The 24,988-nt window shown below is 38.5% G+C and overlaps 1 protein-coding gene across 1 annotated transcript in view; it reads left to right on the top strand.

Moving 5' to 3' along the window:
* The first annotated feature begins 10,362 nt into the window (after positions 1-10,362).
* The window catches only part of PPP2R5A (protein phosphatase 2 regulatory subunit B'alpha), a 61,769-nt gene continuing 47,143 nt past the window's right edge, over positions 10,363-24,988 (top strand). Inside the window, exon 1 of the mRNA XM_079107601.1 lies at positions 10,363-10,724. Within this exon, the coding sequence (XP_078963727.1) occupies positions 10,544-10,724 (181 nt within the window). The 5' untranslated portion in view covers positions 10,363-10,543. The remainder of the gene's footprint in view (positions 10,725-24,988) is intronic.

The following is a 24,988-nucleotide window of genomic DNA, read 5'->3' as shown; positions in this document are numbered from 1 at the left end:
CAATACTCAAACAATTCATGTTGGAATATGGAGTCCAACAAGTGCAAGGAATGAAATCGTACCTTACACAGTATTAAGGTCTACTCTCTACTCTCATCCAACAGACCCCAGGAAGCTGGGAAAGACAATCACTATGCTCACTGTGTGTGAATGGGACTTAGTGAGTCAAGATGAAGCCTTTGAGCTGGGGTTGGAGCTCAGTGGCAGAGCGCTTGCCTAGCATGTGTGAGAGACTGGGTTCAATCCTTAGCACCACATACAAATAAATAAATAAAATAAAGGTATTGTGTCCATCTACAACTAAAAATATTAAAAAGAAAAGATGGGGACTTAGCTAGCCAAGAAGCTAAGAATGCTGAAAACCTCACATGGTACTTGCTTTAAAGAGGGAGGAAGTACTTAGTTGGTAGATAGATGTTTGCTTCCTCTGTAAAATTAGCATGAAATGATATGTTATAATATTGTGTGGAAGGCGATTAGGGATTAAGAATACAAGTAGGTGAGTGAGAGAGAGAGACAGAGAGAGACACAGAGAGAGAGAGAGAGAGTGTGTGTGTGTGTGTGTGCACACGATATAACCCAAGTGGTCACTCAGCCCTATTTGTGAGGTGTGAGGGCCGTCTTGTTTCTGGTCTTTGGCTCACTGCTACAGCAGATAGAAGGAACTATTCTGGGCTCCAGGGTTCTTTTCCTGTGTCATCCTACTGACCTCTTGGCACTGAAGAAAACCTTGAAGCAAATAATGTGCTATGCATCTTTTATGCATTTGTATCTGTCATGCTTTTTTTTTCCCTGAAGAGGAAAAAGAAGTTTGTGTTGGTAGATAATTTCCTTTTTTGTTCAATATAATCTTCTTCTTTCCTCAAATTAATATACAACATGTCATCACCTCTTTTTAAAAATAAAGATCCAGCTTCAACAATCTAAAAACAAACAAAAAAAAACCTCTACTAACTCAACTTGTCTAACCTTAGATTTATCTTTGTTTCCCTTTTCCTTCCTTCCTCTGACATCCCTCCCACAAAAGAAAACTGGCTCGGTTTCTTTTGTTAAGGGTTCCAAGTTCATTTGATTACCCAGCTGAAAACCTTGAAATCACCAGCAATTCTTCCCTTTGACATGCCACCCACCCCACCAACTCTATCTTCATTCAAAGAGTTCCAGCATTTCTTTGTAAGAACTCATCCCAAGGTCAATTCTAGTTTAAAGACACTTGTGTTAGTCAACTTTTCTTTGATGTGACAAAAATACCTGAGAAAGGGTAACGTAGAGGAGTAGTTCATTTTGGCGAATGGTTTCAGAGGTTTAGTCTATGGTGGGCTGACTCCATTTCTTCGCGCCCAAGGTGATGAAATCAGATTTCTGCTCTTCCTGTTATGGCAGGCAGGGTCTGTTTGGGTTGCAGCTCTTTCAGTGCCCCAGCAGGCAACACCTGCTAGGGTTACCATTCAGCAGCAGACCACCAGCAATTCCTTCTCAGGTCCTTGTCTCATGAATTCTAATGAAATCCACAGACAATGGAGGGTAAGTGAGAAAGTGTAAGATTTATTCAAGCAAGAAGAAAAGAAACAGAGCTCTTGTCATATGAGAGGGGTCTCAATAGTACCCCCAAGAGTACTACTGTAGGGGGTAATATGTCTGCACAGTAGGGGGCATTGCTCAATATTTATGTTGAACAGGCATCCAAAGAATGCTGTCTATTGGTCCAACAGTTTTGGAATATTGCTTAACTTTTAGTATAATTAGGTATCTGGAAGATGATTTGTTCATTGGTTGGGCTTGCAACATTCTGATTGGTTGTGCCCGTTAAGCTGTTTGAAAGTATCTGTAGTTTCCACTTAGGTCCATCTTGCCTCTCTGAGTCAAAGGGAGGTTGCCAGGGGAGTACTCTGTACTTCCTATCTACTTAGAGAAGCTTCTTTGGGGCCCACTGTCCTGTCTGCCTTTATCTTATTATCTGACTATTCAATGAGACAGAACATCATGGAAGAAGGGCATGGTAGAGGAGAGCTACTCACCTCATGGCAGCCAGGAAGCAGAGAGGAAAATGGTAAAAGGCCACAAGGAAGATGAACCCTTCCAGGGCACACCCCCAGTGACCCATCTCCTCCAACCATGCCCTGCCTCCCTACAGTTACCACCCAGTTTATTCAAATTATATGGACTACTTACATTCCAGCGCTCATAATCTAATTATTTCACCTCTAAATATTCTTGTATTAATACAGGAACTTTTGGAGGACACCTCATGTCCAAATGGTAAGACACTCATCACCAAGAAATGAGGGATAGGGTGGGATTAGGAGAATTTTTCTCAAAATACACATTTTGCCTCTACCACTACAAGATTTTTTTTTGGTGGGGGGTGGACAAGGGATTGCAACCAGAGCCCCTTAACCACTGAGCCACATCCCCAGCACCCTTTTTTAAAAAAAATTTGAGACAGGTTCTCACTAAATTTCTTAGGGCCTCACTAAGTTGCTGAAGCTGGTTTTGAACTTTCTATCCTCCTGCCTCAGCCTCCAGAGCCACTGGGATTACAGGTGTGTGTCACCGCAGCTGGCCCACCACAAGATTCTTACGCTGCTTGAAGAGCTAAGAAGGTAAAGCTTGAAAAAGCTTTCGGTGTGCTTCCGGACTCATTGCTTAGCACCATTCAGGTCTTGCCACTTGGATACTTGTAATCATCTTTGGATTGCACTTCCCCCACCCAATGTTTTTAAAGCACTATCTTCAACATAACATCTTCCACTCAAACATTCTTCCTCATCTCCCCACTGATCTCTGAATTAGGCCCAAACTTGTAGAGACTCCATATCTGAAATTATCTCGTTCTCTGCTGCTTCCTCAAATGTGGATATCCCAGGAGTTTTCTCACCCCGTTTCCTTCTCATTCTACACACTCTGCCCAGAAGAATCATTGTATTCTTAGAATTGCATTACTATCTATATCCTGCTGATGACCAACGCCCCCTCTCTCCAGTATGGATCTCTTTCCCGCTGGACTGCACCATTCAATTGCTTTCGGCGTGAATCTCAAACTTGAAAGTGTCCAAGTAATTATTTCTACCTCTTCCTCCCCTTTCTGTCTCACCAGTCACTTGATCCAGATGCCTGGGAGTTATCCTTTCCTCCTCTCTTTCCCTCACCCCTACACACACCCAATAAACACCAAGTCACTTTATCCCTGCATCTCACCTCAGATTCCTTATTCAGGAGCTTGTTAGTCTCTGCCCTGCTGGTCTCCCTCTCTCTGGCTGTGCCCTCTGTAATCAGTTTATTCTCCCCATTGCCAACAGTCTGATATTTCTAGAATGCAAATTGGATCAGGCCACCCTTCTGCTTAAAACCCTTAAGTGTTTCCCCATTTACTTGAGGATAAAGTCCAAAAGCTGCCCACAAAGTTCTCCGTGATTCACTCTGCCCTTCTACAGACTTACCTTCTACTCACTACAGAAAGTTCAGACTAACTCCTTCAGGCTTCCCAATGTGCTCCCTTCTCTCAGGGTTCTGTACCTTAAGTGTTCCGTCCACACTGCTTGAATGATTTCCTTTCTTTGTTCTTCCAACGAACTCCCTTCTGTTTCTTCAATTCTTAAATCTAGAAGACTTTCTTGCTTTCAACCCAGGAGATACAGATTCTGCACTCCTCTCTCTACAGTGGTTTTTTAATTTTATTTTTTTTTTTATTTGCTTGCTTCCCCTATTGACTCTCTGAGAGAGGAAATGGTATTTTTTTTTTCCAAAACATAGCCAATAATAAGCACTGAGTGTTTGCTGAGTATGCGCATGAATGTACGTTTTCCAGTTTTCTGTTCCTCCACTCTCTTCAGGAACCACCTTCTTGAGTCAACACATCTCCTAACCTTCCCTCTATATTCCAGTATTTTCCACTTCCATAGCTTCATGTTTGTTTCTTCCTTTGTTAACAGATGGATAGTGATGCCACACAGTGAGACGAAAAGAAGAGGAAGGGGTGGACAGAGTAAGCTGAACTCGTTGAGTTTGAGAGTTGTGCAGTAAATAGTTGACTAGTGCTCTTTCCCTTACCTCTTTCCTTTTCCTCTACTTTTGTAATTATGCTGGTTCTTCAGGTCTACCTTAAATCCCATGTCCTCCATCTCAGTACACACACACCACCTGTAAGCGTGTTCTGAATGTACTATCTTGGCTTCAATGAGTGATTATCATTTCCTAAACACGTGTCTCCTCTCTTCCCCTAGAGCTCATACTCCCTTAGCGTGGAGACCACAATGCTTACCTATGGCCCTTGCTAATGAAAGGCCTTCAATAAATATGAGCTGCCATTTGTTTTGTGTATAGAGTGACCAACCATTTTGCTTATCCAGAATGAAGGGGGCTCCTGAGACATGGGACTTCCAGTGCTAGCACTGGGCAAATCTCTAGCAAACAGGACGAGTTGGTCACCCTACAGGTTCACCTAAGCCACTGCAGATGCCCATGCATACTGTCACAGGGTATTTTTCTCTGGTGCATTTTCCTACTTTGTTTCCATAGTTGGACTTTAATTGACGTGAACCTTCAACACTGATGGGAGCTTTTGCTCATTCATTGCTGTACTCTGAGCACCTGTTCCAAACAAGATGAAGTCTTTTTCCCACCATTTCCCCATGACACCATAAAGAATATTTGTGATTGGCAGAAAGATCAATAGAGGGATGGGTGCGGGGGGGGGGGGGAGGGAGATACTGGTAACTGATTTAGAACAAGATATATTCCATGCTTTTATAATTATGTCAAAATGGATTCTACTGTCATGTATAACTAAAAAGGACCAGTAAAAAAAAGAAAAAAAAAGAAAATTTGTGGTAAGTGTTTATCCACTTACGTTATCCCTCCTTACTGGGTTAATTTCAAGGACTGTGCTTTCTTTATCTTTTCATTCCTAGTGACTGGCATATTGCCTGACACAAAAGGGACACTTGAGAAATGCTTGCAGGGTTGAATTAAAGTTGAATTAAATGCTTCAGGGTTTTTAGTCTCACTCTTCAAGGACAGTAGTAGGTGGCATGAGTTGAGCCCTTTCAAATTATGTCCTAGTTTCTCATCTACACAGGTAAAGGATTGGGTAGACCAGGAGCTATTGGACATTTATAATAGCCCATTTAGATGGGCTTAATAGCTTAAAAGACTTAATAGCTATAGAAAAGGAATTTGGCAGTGATCAGAAAGTATAACTACATTGGCATGTTTGGAATTAATATTAGCTCTGCTATACCAACAGCTCAGGGGCTGGGAATATAGGTCAGTTGGTAGAGTGCTTGCCTTGCATGCATAAGGCCTTGGGTTCAATCCCAAGCACCACAAATAAATTCCAACAGTTCACATTCAATCTATCAGCAAGTCCTTACTCCTTATCCAAATTAAATCTCTAATCTAATCATCTCAATTGCTACTGACTTAATGTAAGTTCCTGATTGACCAACAAAATAACCTGTACAATAGCCCACAACAAACTGAATTTAAAAATAATAAACTTACTGAAAAGTTTATACTGAAAACAATGACTCTAATATTGCCCTATTAATAAAGTTCTTTCCTAAAAATTGCAGGAGTTCTAATCACCTCGGAGTACACTTGTGCTGGGCATGGTGCGTGCCTGTAATCCCAGCAACTCAGGAGGCAGAGGCAGGAGGATCACAAGTTGGGGGCCCAGCCTGGGCAACTTAGAAAGACCCTAAGCAACTTAACAAAACCACAAATTAAAGAGTTGGGAATGTGGCTCAGTTGTAAAGCACCCCTGGTTCAATCCCCAAAAACAAACTCAAAATCCACGTGCACTTGTGCTTACAAAGTGGTCTGATAAGCATTGTGGAATTTGAGATCTTGTAAAGTCTAGAAAAATGCTCAGTTGCAAATAGAAATGAAAGTCTCCTGTAAGGCATTTTAAAAAATCTTTTAAGGAACTTGTTGGTTGACTTGAGGTTGGATACCAATTTGACCGTCCCTGTACTGATCAGCTTTGAAGATTTTTTTCAACTTCCATCTTCTATTGAGGTACTGCATACATTTATAAATATCTGTTACATGAGTGAGTGAATTAACAAACCAAAGAATGAATATAAAAAAGCTTATATGAGCTCTGGAAAGCCCTATACTGAAGTCTAGGGTACTGGTTTTCAAATTGCTTCAGGAAGTTAAATACCTCTAAGTTGTATAGTTTCTTAAAATGAGACTGTTATTAAACATTAATGATTAAATATATGTATTTCTGGATAGATTTATAAAATATGATACAATTGGTTGTCACCAGGATCTGGATATTGTGAGACATGGGTGAGAGTGAGACTTTTTCTTTTACCCTTTTACCTCCTTTGAAATTTCAATAATGTGAATGTATTTAAATAAAAGAAATGAGCACAAAAATTTAACATTTTGATGATAAACCAGATACTCCCTTGATTAAATTCTAGTAAGGTGGTAGTAAGAAACAAACATTTCAAAGAGACATAAGGGAGAAATTTTATTTTTCTTAATTGGGGAAATACCATACTATTTGATTCTGTAGATAAAGTACCTTGCTCTGGTGTTCCAGTAAAGCATAGTTTGGGAATCTAGCCCTTAAGACAATGTTGACAATCAAAATTTTGCTTGGATATGCTTTAGAGGATTTTCACAGTGATATAGGAAGACTATTCTCTCAGATACACTCTTCAGCATCATTAAAGGACCATCATTTTGATTACCGTGGATATTGTTCGTTTCATGAATCATTTTCCCCAGCAATTGAGCAACATGAATTAAAGAATGAGATCAGAAGTTTGCGTATTTTCATGGACTAAGGAAGTAAAATCATATGAAGACAAACCAAGAAATTTGTTAGTGATAAAGTCTTGGCCTCTGAACTGCTCTTTGCCAAAGATCTTCATACCTGGGAAGGAGCAGGGCTTCTATGGCACAGAATCAAACACTCTTCCTGCTTCAAGGGTACACACAGGTTAGAATTGACACTGGAGATGGTTCTTAGAGACCAAGTCTCTGTTTACAAACCAGACACCGTATTTATTCAAGATGGAATGGAAAACAAACGTTTGGTAAGTACATGTATGTGTAAGATCATCATTGTATATTTTTCATGACCTTGAGTGTTTTTGGTCATGTGGTATTTAAATTCCATGCCAACCTGTGAAGAAGGCAGTTCACTTTAAATTTTTTTTTTTATGTATAAATTGTGGAAACTTAGGCTCTGACAGGGTGAATGATTTGAAAGAATCATACTATTGACTTAAAGTCGGGTCTTTGCCTGTTGAGCTTTTTGTTCTTTCCTCCCCAAAATGTTTGGTGACATGAATCTGGAATGTCATCCTCTCTTTTCAGGTTTTGATTTGCTCTTTCTTTGAAACATGCTTTTTAAAAAAAGGATCATTTCAGACAAAGTCTGGACAGTTTTGCTGGTTCCAAGCCCCCCAACAACTTGTTTTCACTATCTATTTTCTAGCTATTCTATCCATTCTGTATTTCTAGCGTCTATTATCTATCACATTCTAGTATAAATTTTAGTTTTACTGCATTAGTTTGCATCCTGCTCTTTGTTGCTCCTTTATATTTTATGACTTACCTTTATTACAATAATATTACCACTGGTTTCCAGATATTTCCATTTATTTTTTAATTCAGATTGTGAGAATTGTGGCTTCAAATTTCTGGGTGCATAAGAATAACCTAAAGAGCTTATTAAAAGTAGACTTCTAGCTGGGCAAGGTGGTGCATGCCTGTGATCCCAGTGGAGGCTGAGGCAGGAGGATTTCACGTTCAAAGCTAGCCTCAGCAACTTAACAAGGCCCTAAGTAACTTAGTGAGACCCTGTCTCAAAATAAAACATAAAAAGGGGTGGAGATGTGAATCAGTGACAAAACACCCCGAGGTTCAGTCCCTGTTATTTATAAATAAATAAATATTTTTTAGAGCTTTTACCATAGGCTCTGATTCTTGTTTCGAGGTGAGGATAAGGTCCAGCAATCTGAATGTTAAACAAGTACCCCCAGAGGATGCTGATGAAGGTTATACAATAACCACACTTTCAGAACTCTGTTGTTGAGAATTAAAAATTAGATTGTTGTATACTACACATCTATTCTGTGCTCAGAATACAAAGACAAAAATAAATTCTTACTCTCTTGGTATTTACAAATTTCAGGGGATGAGGAACACAACCATCTCAGACAGAAAATGACTGACACTACGAATGATATGAATAATACATGCAGTAGGAATACAGCCAGGGGTGAGATTGAAGAGATCCTTGAGTTTGGACTGTATTCTATAGGTACTGGATGATTCTTCAAAGGTGCAGATAAAATAAAAAGTGGAAATGACTTTAAAAGTCCTCAATTATGTTTGGTGGTCAGTTGTGCAAATTCTAAAGAAAGACTGTTGAATTTCTGTGAACGTAGATTCAATACAATCTGGAGCTTGATAGGATAAGAAAGGGAAAAGTGTCTTATTAGATGCATCTGAGGCTTCCAATCTTCCTTGACCAGGTAGACTACAATTTCACCACCCAGTGAGTCTGAACAGGAAATGTTTTGAGTTCAGGTCTAGATTCAACTTCCTACCCCAAATTAGAATCTTCTGTTCGTATGTAGCAGGTAGCTTTGCTTGAATACATGGCAGTTGTTTTTATCATGTTGAAAGGAAAAGATCTGGGGCTTGCAGGAGATGACTGGATTTAAGTGCTCCAGAGTAAAAGGAGACATACTATTCATATCACTTGGTTAAGTATCATTATGTGGAAAGCACTGCACAAAAAAACTAAGATGGACAATTCTTGTCTAAGATATTTAAAATCTGGGTGGCACCTCCAAGGAAGAGACCCCAAGAATAAATAGTAGGCTTCCAAATCCACAAACCACTGAGCAGAGAATTTGCACTTGTGTTGGAGTCATGAGGCCTTCTGCTCAAGGAGTGAAAAATTAGTGGATTACTGAGTTGGGAATGAGGACCTCTTTTTGAAGGTCATGGACCTGTAGAACTCTTTGAAATAGTAGATGCTAGACTGCCCAAACCCCATGCAAGAGTACCTCTCAGGGAGTTGCGGTGCTTAAACCACCAAAGCTACAAATTTATTACCCAACTACCAATTATGCGGTTTAGGGCCAGTTAAGAGCTAAAGCCCTCCCCAGAGTCCAGTACCTCGTTCGGATTGGATAAACTCACTTCGCTTACACCCGGGGCTCCTTTGCCTGTCAATCACACCGCTCGCGCGCCCACCCAATCTTTGTTCCGCCCCTTTTTAGTGACGCAAACCTGGCGCTCTTTCGCGCCCCAGCCCTCAAGCTCCCCACTCGTCGCTCCAGTTCCTCATTGGTTAGTAGAGAGGAGAGGGAAAGCAAGGGGCGATCTATTTTGATTTTTGAACTACCCACTCTAGTCTGGTGTCAAAGTCCGTCAGCAGAGCAATTGTAGACTGGAGCTGCGCGCAGGCGTACAAGGCCCGCTGGTGGAGGGGCACGTCCCCTCCCTCGCGAGAGAATTTATTACACTGTTGTGACGCAGATGGCACTCCGCTCACCGCCTTCACTTGCGATTGGCTGTGGCTGAAGTCCGTCTCCCCTCCACGCCCCCATCTCTGCCTTCCCTCCCAGCTCCTGACACTTGAGAGATTGCCCAGGAGGCCACGCCTTACCCCGTCTCTGCCGCTTAGCCCTGCGATTGGCTGATGGAGCTGGCATGCTCGCTCACCCCCTCCGGAGCCTCGAGAGGCTGGTGGGACCCCGCGGAAGTTGTCAGTCAAACTCCTCCCTCCCACCCCCCGCGAAGCCCTTCCCCCGGGCCGCGCGCCCTCGCGCGCGCGCACACGCACACACATTCCCCTAGCCTGTACCAACCACCTTCTCAAGTTGTAGCGGTCGTTCGCCCGGGTTTCTCCGTGGGCGGCCGGCGGGCGCCTGGGGGAGGGGGTTCGCACCGCGCGACGCTGCCAGGGGCGAGTGTGTGTGCACCGAGGGTCCGGGCAGCGGGTCACCGCCCGGGCGATGAGGGGCCAGCGCTGACAGGGAAGAGAAGGCACCGCGACGACGGCTCCAAGAAGATCCGCGATGGCAGCGCCCTGGGAGGAGGCTCCAGGCAGGGCGGACGGCTCTGGCAGCGGGTGCTGAGGGGCTGGCCGGCCGGCCGGCTGGCGACCAGCACTGACGGGACGAGAGGCGCACTCCGCGTCCGCAGCCCCGCGCCCTCGTCTCAGTTGTCTAAACTTCAAGCTCCCTTCCACCCGCCCTCCGCGCCCGGAGTCAACAACTTCTTCACCCCCCTCCACCCCCGCCCTTCCCTCCGTCAGCCCCGGGAGTTCGCCGCGCAGCGGGGACCAGGAACCTCCGGCGTTGAGATGTGGCTGTGAGGCGTTGTCGGGCGGCGAGGAGAAGCTCGGCGGCACCCGGGAGCGGGAGGGCGGAGTGGCCGGGAGCACGGGGCGCAGGGGCGCGAGCTCTCCGTGCCTCTCCCCCGCCTCCTCCTCCTGCCGTCGCTGCCGCTGCCCGTGCGCTGCAAGCAGCCGCCGGAGCTGCCAAGCGCCAGGGCCGCGGAGATGTCGTCGTCGTCGCCGCCGGCGGGGGCTGCCAGCGCCGCCATCTCGGCCTCGGAGAAAGTGGACGGCTTCACCCGGAAATCGGTGCGCAAGGCGCAGAGACAGAAGCGCTCCCAGGGTTCGTCGCAGTTTCGCAGCCAGGGTAGCCAAGCGGAGCTGCACCCCTTGCCCCAGCTCAAAGGTAACCTCCGAGGGCGCAGCCCCGGGAGCGAGCGCAGGGGCTGGCTCCGCTCGCCTCTGTGTCAGCAGAGCCATTTCCTTCTGGGGCTTGGTTTTCCTGCCCTGCTGGGGTCTTAGTGTGTGAACTGTGTTTCCCATGATACCTTGGCGTCCCCCTCCCCCTTTATTCCAACAGGTTTGATGCGAAGGCTGTTGCTTCTTACTTCTCCCTGATTCACCTTAACTCTTCCCATCTTGGAGGTCAACACCCCTTCCCACCTGCGCGCTTGCTTAACCTGCCCCTCCAATTAGGACTCTTGGGTCCTGCAGGTAGAGTTCTTCACTCTTCTCTGTCTTATCCTTTCTCGGTCCTGCTTTAACATCTTGTCTTTCGACCCTCACTTTTCCGAGTCTCATCTCTTCATCTTTTAGCCGCTCCTAGCTAATCCTTCACTTTTTCTATTATAAATATGTGTGCACCACCCTCTTCTTAACTCTCCTTCCCATTGATTATTCCTCAGTCATCAGACCAGGAATCTGAGTGCAACCAATGGTTAAGAGTTAGCTGTCTTTAGATATAAAGAAAAAAACCTAAAAATCAAATCAGTGTAATTTTTTTTAACAATATCGTTAAGTTTAAATATTTTCCCCTAAAATACTCTGTCGTTTAGAGGATACACACGACTAGTTTAAAGAAGTATCAAGGAATAGATAGTATTGCTTTGCAAAGCAGTGGGAACTTAGTTCACTAGGCAGTGATTCCAGGGATTTTGTAGGTTTGTACAGTAATTCAAGTTGGTATCCATGCCTAATGCCTTGCAGGAGTACTTGGCTCTCGCTTTGGCACACTTTCCCACTAGGTTTTAGAAGTTTTTCAATAAGTTGTTTTCTGGTGTTCTTGCTTGTTCCTTTGAGAATTACTGGCTTTTAATTTTTGTCATTTTAATATCTTTGCTTTTTATGAGATAGAAATCATTATGGAACAAATGATTATGCTCCCAGACATTTAAAAATTCTTGCAACAAAAGATACCCGATAGAAATCTAGGTAATCTGTTTTACAAGGCCAGGAAATTGAAGTTTCATACTAAAATAGATAAACATTCAGCAGATTTTTTTTTTAGTCCATTTGAAAAAGACCCAGCATCTCCTTTAAGACCAATCTGGTTCTGATTTGTCTTTGGGCCTGTGAATCCAGCCTGAGTTGGCAAGGAGTCTGAAGAAAACCCCAGATCAAATCACAGCTGACCTACAATGGCTTTGGAACCCCATTCAGATCCTACATTGCTCTGCCTCTTGGGGTTCTTCTAAATCAAGGACAATTCACAGCCAGAATAAACTGGCTTTTGAAAAGAGGGCTTAAGATATGTTTAGTCTGTGCTATCACATTTGATGGCTCCTTAGCATATTAAAATTGTTAAAATTTACATGTTAATCAATGGTAGACCACAGTGGTAGGCATTGCTAAGACTTTAATTCTTGAGTGATGTCATGACTATAAAAGTACATCATCTTACCTATTAATGTATTAAATTTGCTATTTTACACTTAATTAAAAATCATTACTGTTATGCTTTTTATTTTTTCATTAATTTATCAAGTTATCTTTGCAATTTGAGGGTTTGGTGCTAACATTTTTCTTTCATATTTATTGAACTTGCTTTTTAGTAAGATATTCTGGTTCCTAGTATTGTACTTGTTAATATCTTATTTCTTTTTCTTTTTTTTTTTTTTTTGTGGTGCTGGGGATTGAACCCAGGGCCTTGTGCATGCAAGGCGAGCACTCTACCAACTGAGCTATATCCCAGTCCTCATATTTCATTTTATGTAATAAAAATAAGAATAAATTGAATATTAAACATGTGGTTTGTTTCAGCCAGGAGATGCACCTTATTGTATGCATTTTACTTTTAAAAGCCTGGGGAAAATATGCATAGAATCAGTAATCATCTGAGTTATATGGTGTCTTCTTCAAGAAGTTGAAAGGTGCCTTAAATATTTTATTTATAGGGTTTGGTCATAGTAGGGCAAAATATAATAAAATTAGAATTTTAGATTAATTTTAGATACTTACATGAAAGCATAGTATTCCTCATAGGAAAATTATCCAAGGAAAATTTATGCAGTTTTAAGTGAGGAAATAAGCCCCTTACTTGGGTTCCTTACTAATAGGAAAAACTACTTTTGCTGTAGGTGCCAAGTGCTTGAAAGTGATTTTTTGAAAATTTCAACTGTTTCAGTTTGTAGTTTGGCAGTGTATTTGATACCACAGTGTTGTGTGTTTTTCTATCAGTAGTAGTTTTTTCCATTTGTGGCTTTAACAAAAAACAGTGGAGAACCATTTAGTATGTGTATGAAAGAGAATTTTTCTTCTTCCTCTGAAATATAATCTTAGTGTGGAATGATTCAGATATCTGTGGGCATCCAAGATCTTTTAAGTGTTTATAACAACCTGCTTATGTTACACTTTGTCCATGTGGGTCTAAATTGGAAAGGTGCCAATGAGTTTTCCTGAAAGCATACTGTGAGTAAGGATTAACAAAATAATCCAGCCTTTTCATCTACCAGAAGTTTGTGTTTGTACAATCACTTAGTAAGTGGGTTGCAGGTTTTTAATAGTGAAAATGTACAAAATAGTTTTGTTATAGAAAATAAATAAACAAGTCTTGTTAAAAGGCTTTTAAAAATGAGAAATTGTTATGTGGGTCTTGAAAATTAAACAGCCATATATTGTGAAACTAATTTTTTTTCAAAACACTTTATCCCTTGTTAATTATGTAAGCTCATCTGAGAGTTAGATACTAGAAAATAAAATTAGGAACATTTGTCAGTCATTTCTTATCAATCATGTATTTGAAATTTACATTGGTGTGGGACTTAATTACTCCACCTTAAACTTTTCATCTGGTAACCAACAATTAGGAAACTTTTTTAAAAAATTTGTTACAGTAGGACGTTTTTCAGCCTGTTTAACCTATTTTGTTTAAAGTTAGTGGAAGGATTGGTTTGGTAATGCCTTACATTTATGACAATTTAGCATTTTCAAGTTATTTTGTATTTTTATTTTTATTATTAATTTGTATTGCTCATGACAAGTGGAATAATCCGAAGGTGTGTAATTCTTAATTTCTGATATCTGTTTTTTTCACACCAGTAAGGTAATGCTGTTGTATGATAGGCCATGGCTGAATATACTTTTACAAATATTATATTTCCTTGGGACATTCTATTAACTTCTTGCAAAATCAGTATTATTCCCATATTGTTGATGAGAAAGTTGAAGCTTAAACAGATTAGTTTCAGACCTATGATTATTTATCTGGATGGTGTTGCAACTGATTTGGGACTCAGGTTAAATGATTTCAGTATTTTTGCTACTAACCTGTTTTACATAAATTTAAAGCAGTATGATAGAAAAAGTTGAGTCACTAAGGTTAGTCCCGAGTGAAAGGTAAATTTTTATTATTCTGAGTCATTTTCCTTATGTGTAAAATGGGGAATAATGCCTTCTATCTCCCAGGATTGAGGGGATTTAGTGGAATAATTTAAATGCCTAAAAATAGGCAAAGAATGTTAGTTCCCATTCTCTTTGATATTTGAAATCTAGGTTAAAAATATTTTTAAATGAAGAATTAATAGGATTATTTAAATAGTAAACTTTCCTAATGTACTTAAAGTATGATTTATAATGAGTTTTCAGATGTGGTTTATGTGAAGTGATGAGGTTTATGTGATGAGGCTGTAACATTTTCAGTATGAGTGTAGAAATGAAAATAGGGTTAAGTCAAACTCTTTAAAATATTAAAAGTTGTAAGAAAATTTTTACCAAAGAAATTCAGTTGACTAGTAGAATTGTATAGATATTCATTTCTCATAGGATACAACCAGTAAATCACAAAGAACAGATGAAACTGATTTTGAGATTGATGTCCCCTTCAGATGAGGTAAAAGAACTTCCCAAGTATCACTCAGATTCTTTGTTGGTCGGTTCTTAGAAATTGGATCCCACTGGAAGTATTGAAGCCAGTAAACAGTGCTGTTGATTGAAGTGGCTGGCTTAGCATTAGGGGAAAAGAGAGTGTGTGTGTGTTGAGGTATATGGTCTTCTGAGTTAACTGAAACAAGAACACTGACAGCTGAAGTTTCATAACTATCTTAAGTTTTGTGGGGGACAGGTAATACTACTATTCTCTTAACTTTTAAGATTTATAGATGTTCACAAAGTTAGTTTCATTTCATCTAGCCACAAACCCCTTTTTTGTAATTGGAATGGCATTAGGAGAAAGTTGAAATTCATCTGAATGTTTAAAAAAATTGTTTTTAAAGGGATATAACATTTTAGGACTATTTTCTTTTAGGATTATTGTCGTATGTTTTCTGGAAGACTTAACCTAAATTTAAAAAAAAAAAAAAACTTTTTTAGCATGTACTGCTTAGAGAAATTGCTAAGTATAGTGTCTAGTGCTATTCTTCACATGGAGGCAAAGCTTTTTAAGTCTAACATCTCCAGAAATCCTATTCAGGATCATATTTTCTCCCCTATTTTATTACCTTCTTTGATTCTTAATTTAATTTTGAATTATTTTATGAAGTGTCTAAATGAATAAAGTGACAATCCAGGAAAATGTATTTGCCAAACTCGTATGACCATTGGGGAAGAGCCCTGTCCTGTGAAGAGTAGATCTAAGTTGTCTTACTGCATCACTGATGATTCACAATTGCTTTGGGAGAGTTATTTAACCCCTTTGAACTTTAGTTTAATTATTTTCACCTGCAGGAATAACATTTTTTCCATTGATACAAATTGTAGGTGAATTAGTCTTTAATGAGTTATCCCCCCTTTGGATTTCAAAAACAGGTTTATCAACAAAAATAATACATTTGGGAAATAATAGGTTTTTATGCTTTGCATTTTCAATTTAACCTTTAAAATTGTAAACAGTTGGGGATGGAGATGAGTTTATTTCTATTTTTAATGTTCTTAGTTCTTGTTATACACTTGGAGAGCTTTAAAAAAATATCAATATCTGGGCCCCACTCACAGAAGATTCTAAATTAATTGGTTTAAGGTAAAATCCATGCTTGTGTATTTTTAAAAGCTCCCGGGGTGATTCTAATGTGCAGTCAGGGTCGAGAATCACTGGCTTAGCATTATCTGTCTATTGATTTAATTCATTAATTGAGACTTTGTCCTTTTTTCTCTGATACTCATGGCTCATTACCCAGCCTATTAACATTTCCTGCCCTCACTTCACCTCCTGGTATTTACATTCACTTTCTTAACTTTGCTGCCCCCTGTGGCTAATCAGCTGCTTTCCTGAAGGGGATAGTACTTGTTAAGATTCTGGAGTTTTAGGCATGATGAGATGATTCTATTAGATTTTGCTGTATTATAATTAAAGCTCAGCTATCATTCAGTGCCAGGTGGTCAGTTTTCTTTACTCTGATTTTTGGAACGGAGACTTGAGTATGTAGGTAAAATTGAGAATACATAGTAGAGGTTTGCCTAGTTTTAATCCCATCATTTCAGGAAAACGGTGATGACTTCCACCACTTTCTGGTTTTTTAAACTCATCATAGTACTTAATGTGGTACTCTGTGCATAATAAATGTGTTTAGAAGACAAAAACTGATTTCTTTTATATAATGCATATTGATCAGCTTCTTGAAGATTTAGACCTACTTGTACTGGCATGGTGAATAAAAAGTACTGAACTAATGAACTATTGAACTTTACTATGGTTTTGGTCATGCCTTGTATTTATTTCGGATCAAGAAATATTTTTCTCCAGAGTGTTTTCATATCTATGATTTTATGTAATCATGACCACAGCTTTTTATTGAAGGTATAGCAGTGAGAATCCAGGGCCACTTTTGTTCCATGTCCTTATTTTTCCTTTGGCCTTTTTGCTGATCAGTTTGTATAATACTTGTTCATTTGTCGTTTTGGGGGAGTGGTCAGTTGTTATATAGTGATGTTCTCTGTCCAGAATGAGATGGTAACTTTTGTGTGTGTGTGTGTGAAAGCAGATATCATTTTCTGGTTTTTTAAACTCATCATAGTACTTAATGTGGTATTCTGTGCATAATAAATGTGAACATGTAGACAGAATCCCTACTTTGATTAAGAAATTACCTGTTGGTTGTCTTCTAGCCACTCTCCTGCCCCATTGATTGTGCTTTTTCCAGTGATCATTTTGTTGTTTTGTTTGTTTTTTGGACCAGGGATTAGAACCAGGGGGGCTTAACCACTGAGCCACATCCTCTGCCCTTTTTTGGGTTATAGTAGAGACGCAGGGTCTTGCTGAGTTTCTGAGGCTGGCTTTCAACTCATGATCCTAGTATCTTAGCCTCCTGAGCCACTGGGATTACAGGTGTGTGCCATTGTGCCCTGCTCCAGCGATGTTCAATGCTGTCTACCAGAAATTGATTCTCTTCTGTTTATTTGGGTTTTAATATATTTTTCCTAAAATTGGCTCAACCTTTTTAAAGTAAATGAATTCTGAGTTCAAACTATTCTTAATAGTTTGGTAGTAAACAGTAAATGTATGTAGGTTTAAAACAAAAGATTGTCCTTGTATTTTGCCAATGACTAGTGTGAGTGATATGTAACACTGATTTGTCGCTAAGAAAGTTATTGTATAAAGCTTGTGTGGAAAGGTAATACTGGGTTGACTCTCTGACTTGGACATATGTATACTTAAGATTGAATAAACTGAAATAATTTGTTAACAGTAATTTCTAAAGTTGAGGTGCAGTCTTTACTACAAGGATGTCCTTGAAGGAGATGAAAGGAACATATTTAAAATATATAATTACTTTTAGTATGTTATTATGTAACAAGGAATCTAATTGCTGCAAGAGTTTTACATGACAGTCTAGGTTTATGCAAAGTAGACTCTACTTGTCTGAGCAGGATAATTAACTAATAAGCAGTTTCAAGATTATTTTTTATGTATATCTTTTTGAACTCTGCCGTAAAGGAATTTGTTTATGTGGGCTTTTTGAGTGAGTAATGAAGAATTTTAGAAATCCTGTAATTTGATTCAGATTTACTAAAGAAGCCTACTGGAATTTTTTTTTCTTTCTTTTGCAGTTTGCTGAATATGATAGGTTCACATGATGAAATTCAAAGAACCTATTTCTAACGTAGATACTGAAGGCAGGAGATTTCATGGGAACACACTCCTCCTACTGGAATGGCGATGCTAATTGCACCTACTATAACCTTACTGTGATGTATTTAGTTGAGTCTTCCAGTGCTGAATGAGACCGCAGAGGTCATTCTGTTTAGCCTCCTTTGGGAACTGATTTTCATTATTCTTGTTCTGAATAATTAGCTTTCTAGTCATTTCATCAGACCAGTTTTCTTGTAAGTAGGAAAGACAGTGCATGGGATTTTTATCTCTTAGAGACTCTCTCAGGTTTTGCTTAATTAATGAATAAACTTTATAGACAATGGCTAAAGAGATTAAGTGCCTGAAACAAGACTTTTTAAATGACTGGTTAGAACTTGCATTCAGGACTATCAGATCTTAAATGTAACTTCAAAAACTGTATTTTGTTTAATTAGTTTTGTCTTTGTTTCACACTTATTAGTAAAGGATGTTCTAGAATTATAGTTATCGTCAGAAGTCAAAGATTATTTGAATCCATTGTTGGTCCTGTACCTCTAAATTGATAAATGTGAAAAAGATGAGACGTTTTGCTTATAACCTCTGAATTTTGCTTAGCAAACTGGATAGGTTTCAAAACATAACTTTTCAGACAGACTTTTCTAAATATAAACATGTTATAAGTAAAATAAGACATAGCTTCTGTAGAAATATGTATCTTATTAAAAAAAAAAAAAAAAAACTTGTACTACCATTCTTTTTAATTGACCAGAGGAGTTTGTTTGCCTGGATAAAATTGGACACATACTTTGCTTTCAAAAATTTAGTACTGAGATATTTCCTCTTTTCTATTTCCATAATGCTGAAAATGTAGGTGAACCATTGTAAAGATTAAAATTTTACTCAGTTAAGTGAATAAAACAATGAATGCTTTTTCTTTTGAAATTATATGTATTTAGGAGCTTATAGTTGGTGGGGCATTTTCAGTTGGTGCGATGCGTCAAGTTGTTAGGGGAGTGTGTGAGATACTCAATCTAGTTGGCATGGGAGGGGAGAGAACGGGGAAAGAAATCTCCCTGGAGAAAGTGATAGGTAAACTGAGACCTGAAAGACTAGAAGGTGTCAGGGCAAGAGAGATGGGTCTAAAGTCCACCTAAAGAACAATTCAACAGACTCATCAGTGACCATAGCATGTATGGGGAATTGCCAGACATTTATGTTGGCCATGATATAGGACATAATAAGGGTCCCAGTGGAGGAGAGATTGGAGCAACAATTTAAGATCTAGGTCATATTCTTGATCCTAGGGCATAAACATTATGCTGCCTTTATACCTGACAGTTGTAGTATGAGGAGTGTTTGAGGAGCTGAGTAAGATGTTGGCATGGCAATCCAGATACAGTATGAAGATGGTCTTGGCTAAGTGGGGATGGGGTGGTATCACGGGCAGGACTTGGTGAGAGGGAAGAACCAACGATGACTGAGTTTTGCCTTGGGCAACTAGATGTACCACAGCAGTTTACTGAAAGGGAAAAAGGAGACTGATTGCAAAGAGAATGGTTCTTGTGGGATAGGTTGAAGTGCCTGTAGAAAAGCCAAGTGAAGCTGCCTTGGAGGAAGTTAAATAATTTGAGTCTGGAGCTACATAGATCTGTGCTAATAGAGGTGATAATTTGGGAGTCTTTAGCTTATAAGTAACTTTTGAAGTAGTGGAAGTTGAAGTGACTGCCCAGTGACAATGCATAGTATGAGAAGAGGCCCAAGACTGCCAGCATTTAGGATGGCCAAGGAAAAGGAACAGCCAAGAAACAAGGGACATGGGAGTGCGGCAGTAAAGAGACTTAAAAACTGGAGGGTGGGGGCTGGGGAGATAGCTCAGTCGGTAGAGTGCTTGCCTTGCAAGCACAAAGGCCCTGGGTTCGATCCCCAGCACCCAAAAAACAAACAAAAAAACTGGAGGATGGGTGGAGTAGCACTGAAGAAGCAGACAAATCAAATGATTTGGCGGTCTTCAGGCATCACTGGTGACTTGGTAGGCATTTCTGAGGATTGATAGACTTGAAATTAGATGTCTGTAAGGTGAATAGAGTGGAAATTGTGTAAGCTGAGTAATATGGACAACCCTTTCAGGAACTTTGACAGTTTTTTAAAAAATTATCATAGCTGCTGAGGGGAGAATTGATTGTAGTAGAACAAGATTTTTACAAGGAGAGCCATTTAGGAGATTATTTTAATAGGCTAGATAAGGCATGATATGGCTTGATCTAGGGTGGGAGCAGTAGGGATGGAATGAGATTTATTTGAGATATGTCTTAGATAAGACATGTGAATGAAGTATTTGGGGCAAGGGCAGACAGAAGGGGAAAGGCAGCATCCAGGATGCTTGATTCCCAATGTGTTTTAACTTGGATGCCTGGGTGAATAGGCATATGTACTACCACTGAGAGGGGAATCCTAGAGAAGAAACCAGGTACAGAGGGAAAATCCAGTCTAATTTTGAAAACTTTATATTTGATATGACTTTTAGAAATCCAGTTATAAATGCCAGCTAGACCTTTGGGAATATGAATCAAAGAGTACCCACTTGGTAATTTTATGACTTCTAAACATTAATTACTTCACTATAACATTCAGTGACTTGCCAAGACTTTCAAGTTTACTTATTAGATGTCCATAATTTAAGTTGCTGGCTACTTGGTCTTTGACCAAATTAGCACTATTCCCTACTGCTCAATGAAATATTCCCTACTCCTCAATGAAATATTCCCTACTCCTCAATGAAATATCTTCTGTGTATACCTGATAGCAAGGTGGTTTAGTATGTGTATGAGGGAGATCACAAGATATATTGGGAGATGTTTATGAATAAGGTTAAAATTACTTAATGGCCTGCTTTCTGCCTTTAGACTGTAAAGTAAGTGCTTTGACACCTGATATCCATATCTTCCCACATAGCATTTAGGAATCAGAGCTGTTTAAATATTTATTGAATGAAATAATGAAGTGAACACTGTTAAATTGCTTTAAAGAAAAATACCATTTTGTATCATGCAGAAGTTCACAATTATATAATTAATTATAACTGAGTAATGTTTACATACAACCCCGAACTTCTTAGCATTTTGTAGATGAAGAATCCAAAACTTAGGTATATTTCTGCAGGTTATTTGTAGCTTGATCTTCTCAATTGGTTATCGGTTCCTCTTTTACAGAGTTAAACTGAAGATGTGTATTGCCTGCACCAAAGCAAAACTGAGCATCAAAAGAGAAATATTTGAAATCGAGAGCCTTACCAAGAGAGAGAACTGGTTTCTTTAAGTAATGGGAAAGTGGGCCATTATTGAACATAGGTTTTTCTAAGAACCTTTAAAGTGGAGGATCTTTGTTTACTAAACTCTTCTGATATAAACAAGTTCCATAGATTTTCTTTGTAGTCTCCCTGGTACCATTCTCTTCACCAACCCTCCTAAGTAACCTGAAGTTTTTTCTCAAGAAAAAAAATTGAGAACGTTTGTTTTATGAATGAGTACCGAGAAACAAGGTGAAGTGAATTAGAATTATTAATCATGCAGCACATTTGTGGCACAGCTAGATTTAAAATTTAGTCAAACCACTCAGTTCAAGTTATAATGATCTGTAATTAGAAACATGGATTAATTATTACAGATGATCAAGAACTGATTAGACTCTGTCTACTTATTTTTGCCTCTCTTTTGGAAATGCTGGATGTATTTCAGTACCCTTCTACATAGATTTTTGAACTTTTCTTATACTGTGGCCACATTAGCATAGCACTGAATTTCTAATTCATTTGTTGCAATTTGAGAAAGGAAAATAAATTGGGGCAAGATAATTGAAACTTGGATATAAAAGTCATTTTGGTCTAATTCATCTATCAGTTTACTGACTTTATTCTAAAACCTCCAGACAAGATGAAATTGAACAATTACATGTCTTCTCCTTAAATAGCTTTCCAGATGATTTTGTGCTTCCAGTGAATGAACCAGCCTAACTTGGAATCCAGAGTGGAACTATAGTAGCCAATATAACAATTAAATGCTTTTAAGGTACATTTATTTCCCATAGTCACATTTCCTTCATAGGAAATTTTGGTTATTCACATGGGAGAGGTAAAAATAACACAGCTTTTACCTAGCTGCCAGATACCCAGGAACTGGTTTTGGTACTTAATTTGTTTTGATGATCTTTTTTAAATTTGAATTACCTGAGTGATCCTACACATATTTCACATATTTTGAGAACTGCTTTTTTTTTTTTTTTTTTTTTTAAAGATCAAGAGAAGTTTCTCCTATGGAATGGTAATGACTTTATTTTAGGATACAATACTTGCTGTGAGTCATAAGTGAGTTTCAGTTTTCATGGTTTTCTAAAATTAACTTATTTAAAGAATATGTGATGAGAACTGTTGTAGTCTTAACTACCCTATTTATTTTATAATGGCTTTATTATTTTTGTAAAAACTTAGACTGTTTAAAAACAACTAAAAAATTATAAAGGTAGAAAATATAAATCCCCATACAGAGGAAACTCCTCACATTTTTTAGCATTTTCCTTTTAGTGAGATCATGCATTGTACTGTTCTCTAACCCATTGTTTTCACTTAATATTTATAATAGAATCGTTTTTTTGAAAGAAAGAAATCAATATTAAATTGTTTTTGAATAATTTTTTTATTTGTGGAAATATTGAATCAACTCCTCTGAAACTTTGGTTATACATTCCTTACATTTATAGGAGAGGAAATAATGTTTAAATGTTCTGGTAATCAATATTAGAGAAGTTATATGTAGATCTCTTGGAAAATCCCATTAAAAGAATGCATCTGTTTTCAGAAAATATATACAATATTTTGTACATAATTTCAGGATTCTTAGATTTCTGCCTTCAGCCATGGCCCCAGGGCTAATCTGTGGTGATGGTGGAGGGAAGTGGGGTTTCTGTAGAGCTTAGGTCCTCCTGTGGACACTTGAACACCTTGTTAGAATAATACCTTCTCCTAACACAGTAGCAAATGTTTCTCAGGAGTTACAGGTAGGCATAGCTACAAGGTAGATCCTCATCACCACCATCAAAACTGAAAATAACTATCGCCCTCCATTCCATCTATAGAGATCTGTTTAATATTTCTTATTCCTGAAAATTACAGATGAGAAAGATACTTGTGAAAACTTATTTAATGACTAGCAGGTTTATATTCAAATTGAATTAAGGAGATAATAAAGCTTCCATTTACTCTCGTAGGAGTAAATGGAATGTTCTCAGTATTCTGCTTTCTGAAGTCCAAGGTTCTGCATCCCAAGGAATCTTATTACATGTCGTTAGCTTATCTTCATTTCTTGCTCTTTCTGCTTTATCAGAAGAATTTTTCGAGTACAAACGTAAGATAATTTTTTGAAATAAAAACTGACCAGTGTATTTTAACCCTTCTGTAATTTAATGCTTATGGATATACTTATAATTTGATAATTGATTAAAGCATGGAAATGTTCATGCTCTTGAGAGTTTTTAGATAGTATTCTAGAAGTTTTCTTAAAATATCATACATTTATTTATTAGAATATTATCAAACTGGTAGTGTGCCTGTGTTCAGATTTTCTAAAGTGTGATGCCCACAATTTTTCTCACCATTTTCAATTTTAACAAAACCCGGAAACTTAACTAAGTCATATTTAGTCATAGTGCTGTGAGTCATTTGTTAATAAACATTTCCATTATTACTTTATAGTAGTTTGATCTCTAAAGTTTCAAATAAAAGCTGATTTTAGACTCTTAGTTATTAATGTTCTAGGGATATTGCCAAAAAAAGCTACATGTCCTATATTCTGTGCCAGTTTTTCTTAAATTAGAATTTTGGATTGCATCCTCAGCATGTCACTAGTGGTATTGCTGGGTTGCTATGATACAGTGCTTGTGCTATAATTTGTAGCATGAATCCTATATGAGATCTTACTTTAAATTTCAAATACATAAGCAGCAGTAATTGGGAATGTGATAGCTTTTTCCTTTCAGCAAAATTATATATACATAACTTATTTCTATTATAAATGATGATACCTGCTACTTCAAATATTTATCCTTAAATATAGAGGGTTAACAAATGAACAACTTGAAATTAGTTATCCCTAAGAAATTTAATTTATAAAATACTCTAATGAAGATGGGCAAGAAAAGGAAGACTGTATGATGGTTAATACACTCAACTTTCATTGTACTTCTCCTTGCTATTTAAAATCTTGAGATACATGAATATAGACTATATTTTCTGGTAAGATACATTTGAAACAGTACCAGCAAAACAAAATGTAGGGGAAAACTCTGTCTAACTATACTAAATTTTTAAAAACTCAGTGAACTATTCTTAAAATCAGTCCTAAATAGCCATATTAATAGAATATTACTACCTCTTTTTCATTTTATGTGATTTGGGAATTCTCATTTCTGTCCTTTCAAAATTTTTATTAATCTAATTTAGTGTTAAAAATTAGGCTGAAAAAAAGACAATACAGGGGGATTCTAAGATGTGTACCGTACATATTTGTGGTGGACAGTTGGCATTTCCACGTGTGGTGGACATGTTGGTCAGTGGCATTACCACAGCTGATCTTTACACTTTACTGACTTTCAGTAATGTCTTGGGATTTTGATAAGAAAATATTTTGGATACCAGGACTGGACTACATTTTTAAAACAACTGTTTTGAAATGTGATTCACATACATACAATCTACCCATTTAAATTATAGAATCTAGTGGCTTTTAGTATATTTACAGATAATTGCAACCACCATGGTCAATTTTAGAATATTTTTGTCATCTCAAATAGGAACTTCCCTACCCTTTAACTATCACCCTTTAGGCCCCTAGAATCCTGTTTGCCACCCCTAAGCAGTACTACTCTGTTTTCTTCTCTTTAGGTTTCCCTAGGTAGCTGGGCATTTCATTGAATGGGATCATACGATGTGTGGTCTGTAGCTGGTTTCTTGCACTTAGTGTGCTTTCAGGGTTCATCCATGTCGTAGCCAGTGTCAGTACTTGATTCATTTTTATGACTGAATAGTATTCTATTGTATGACTGTACCATATTTTATCCATTCATCACTTGATAAACATCAGTGTTTTTTCCTACCTTTTGTTTATATATAAGTAATGCTG

Source organism: Sciurus vulgaris (assembly GCF_902686455.1).
Source record: "Sciurus vulgaris genome assembly, chromosome: 12".
Classification (NCBI taxonomy): domain Eukaryota; kingdom Metazoa; phylum Chordata; class Mammalia; order Rodentia; family Sciuridae; genus Sciurus; species Sciurus vulgaris.
Note: the sequence above shows the minus strand (reverse complement) of the source record. Positions and strands in the feature narration are given on the sequence as shown.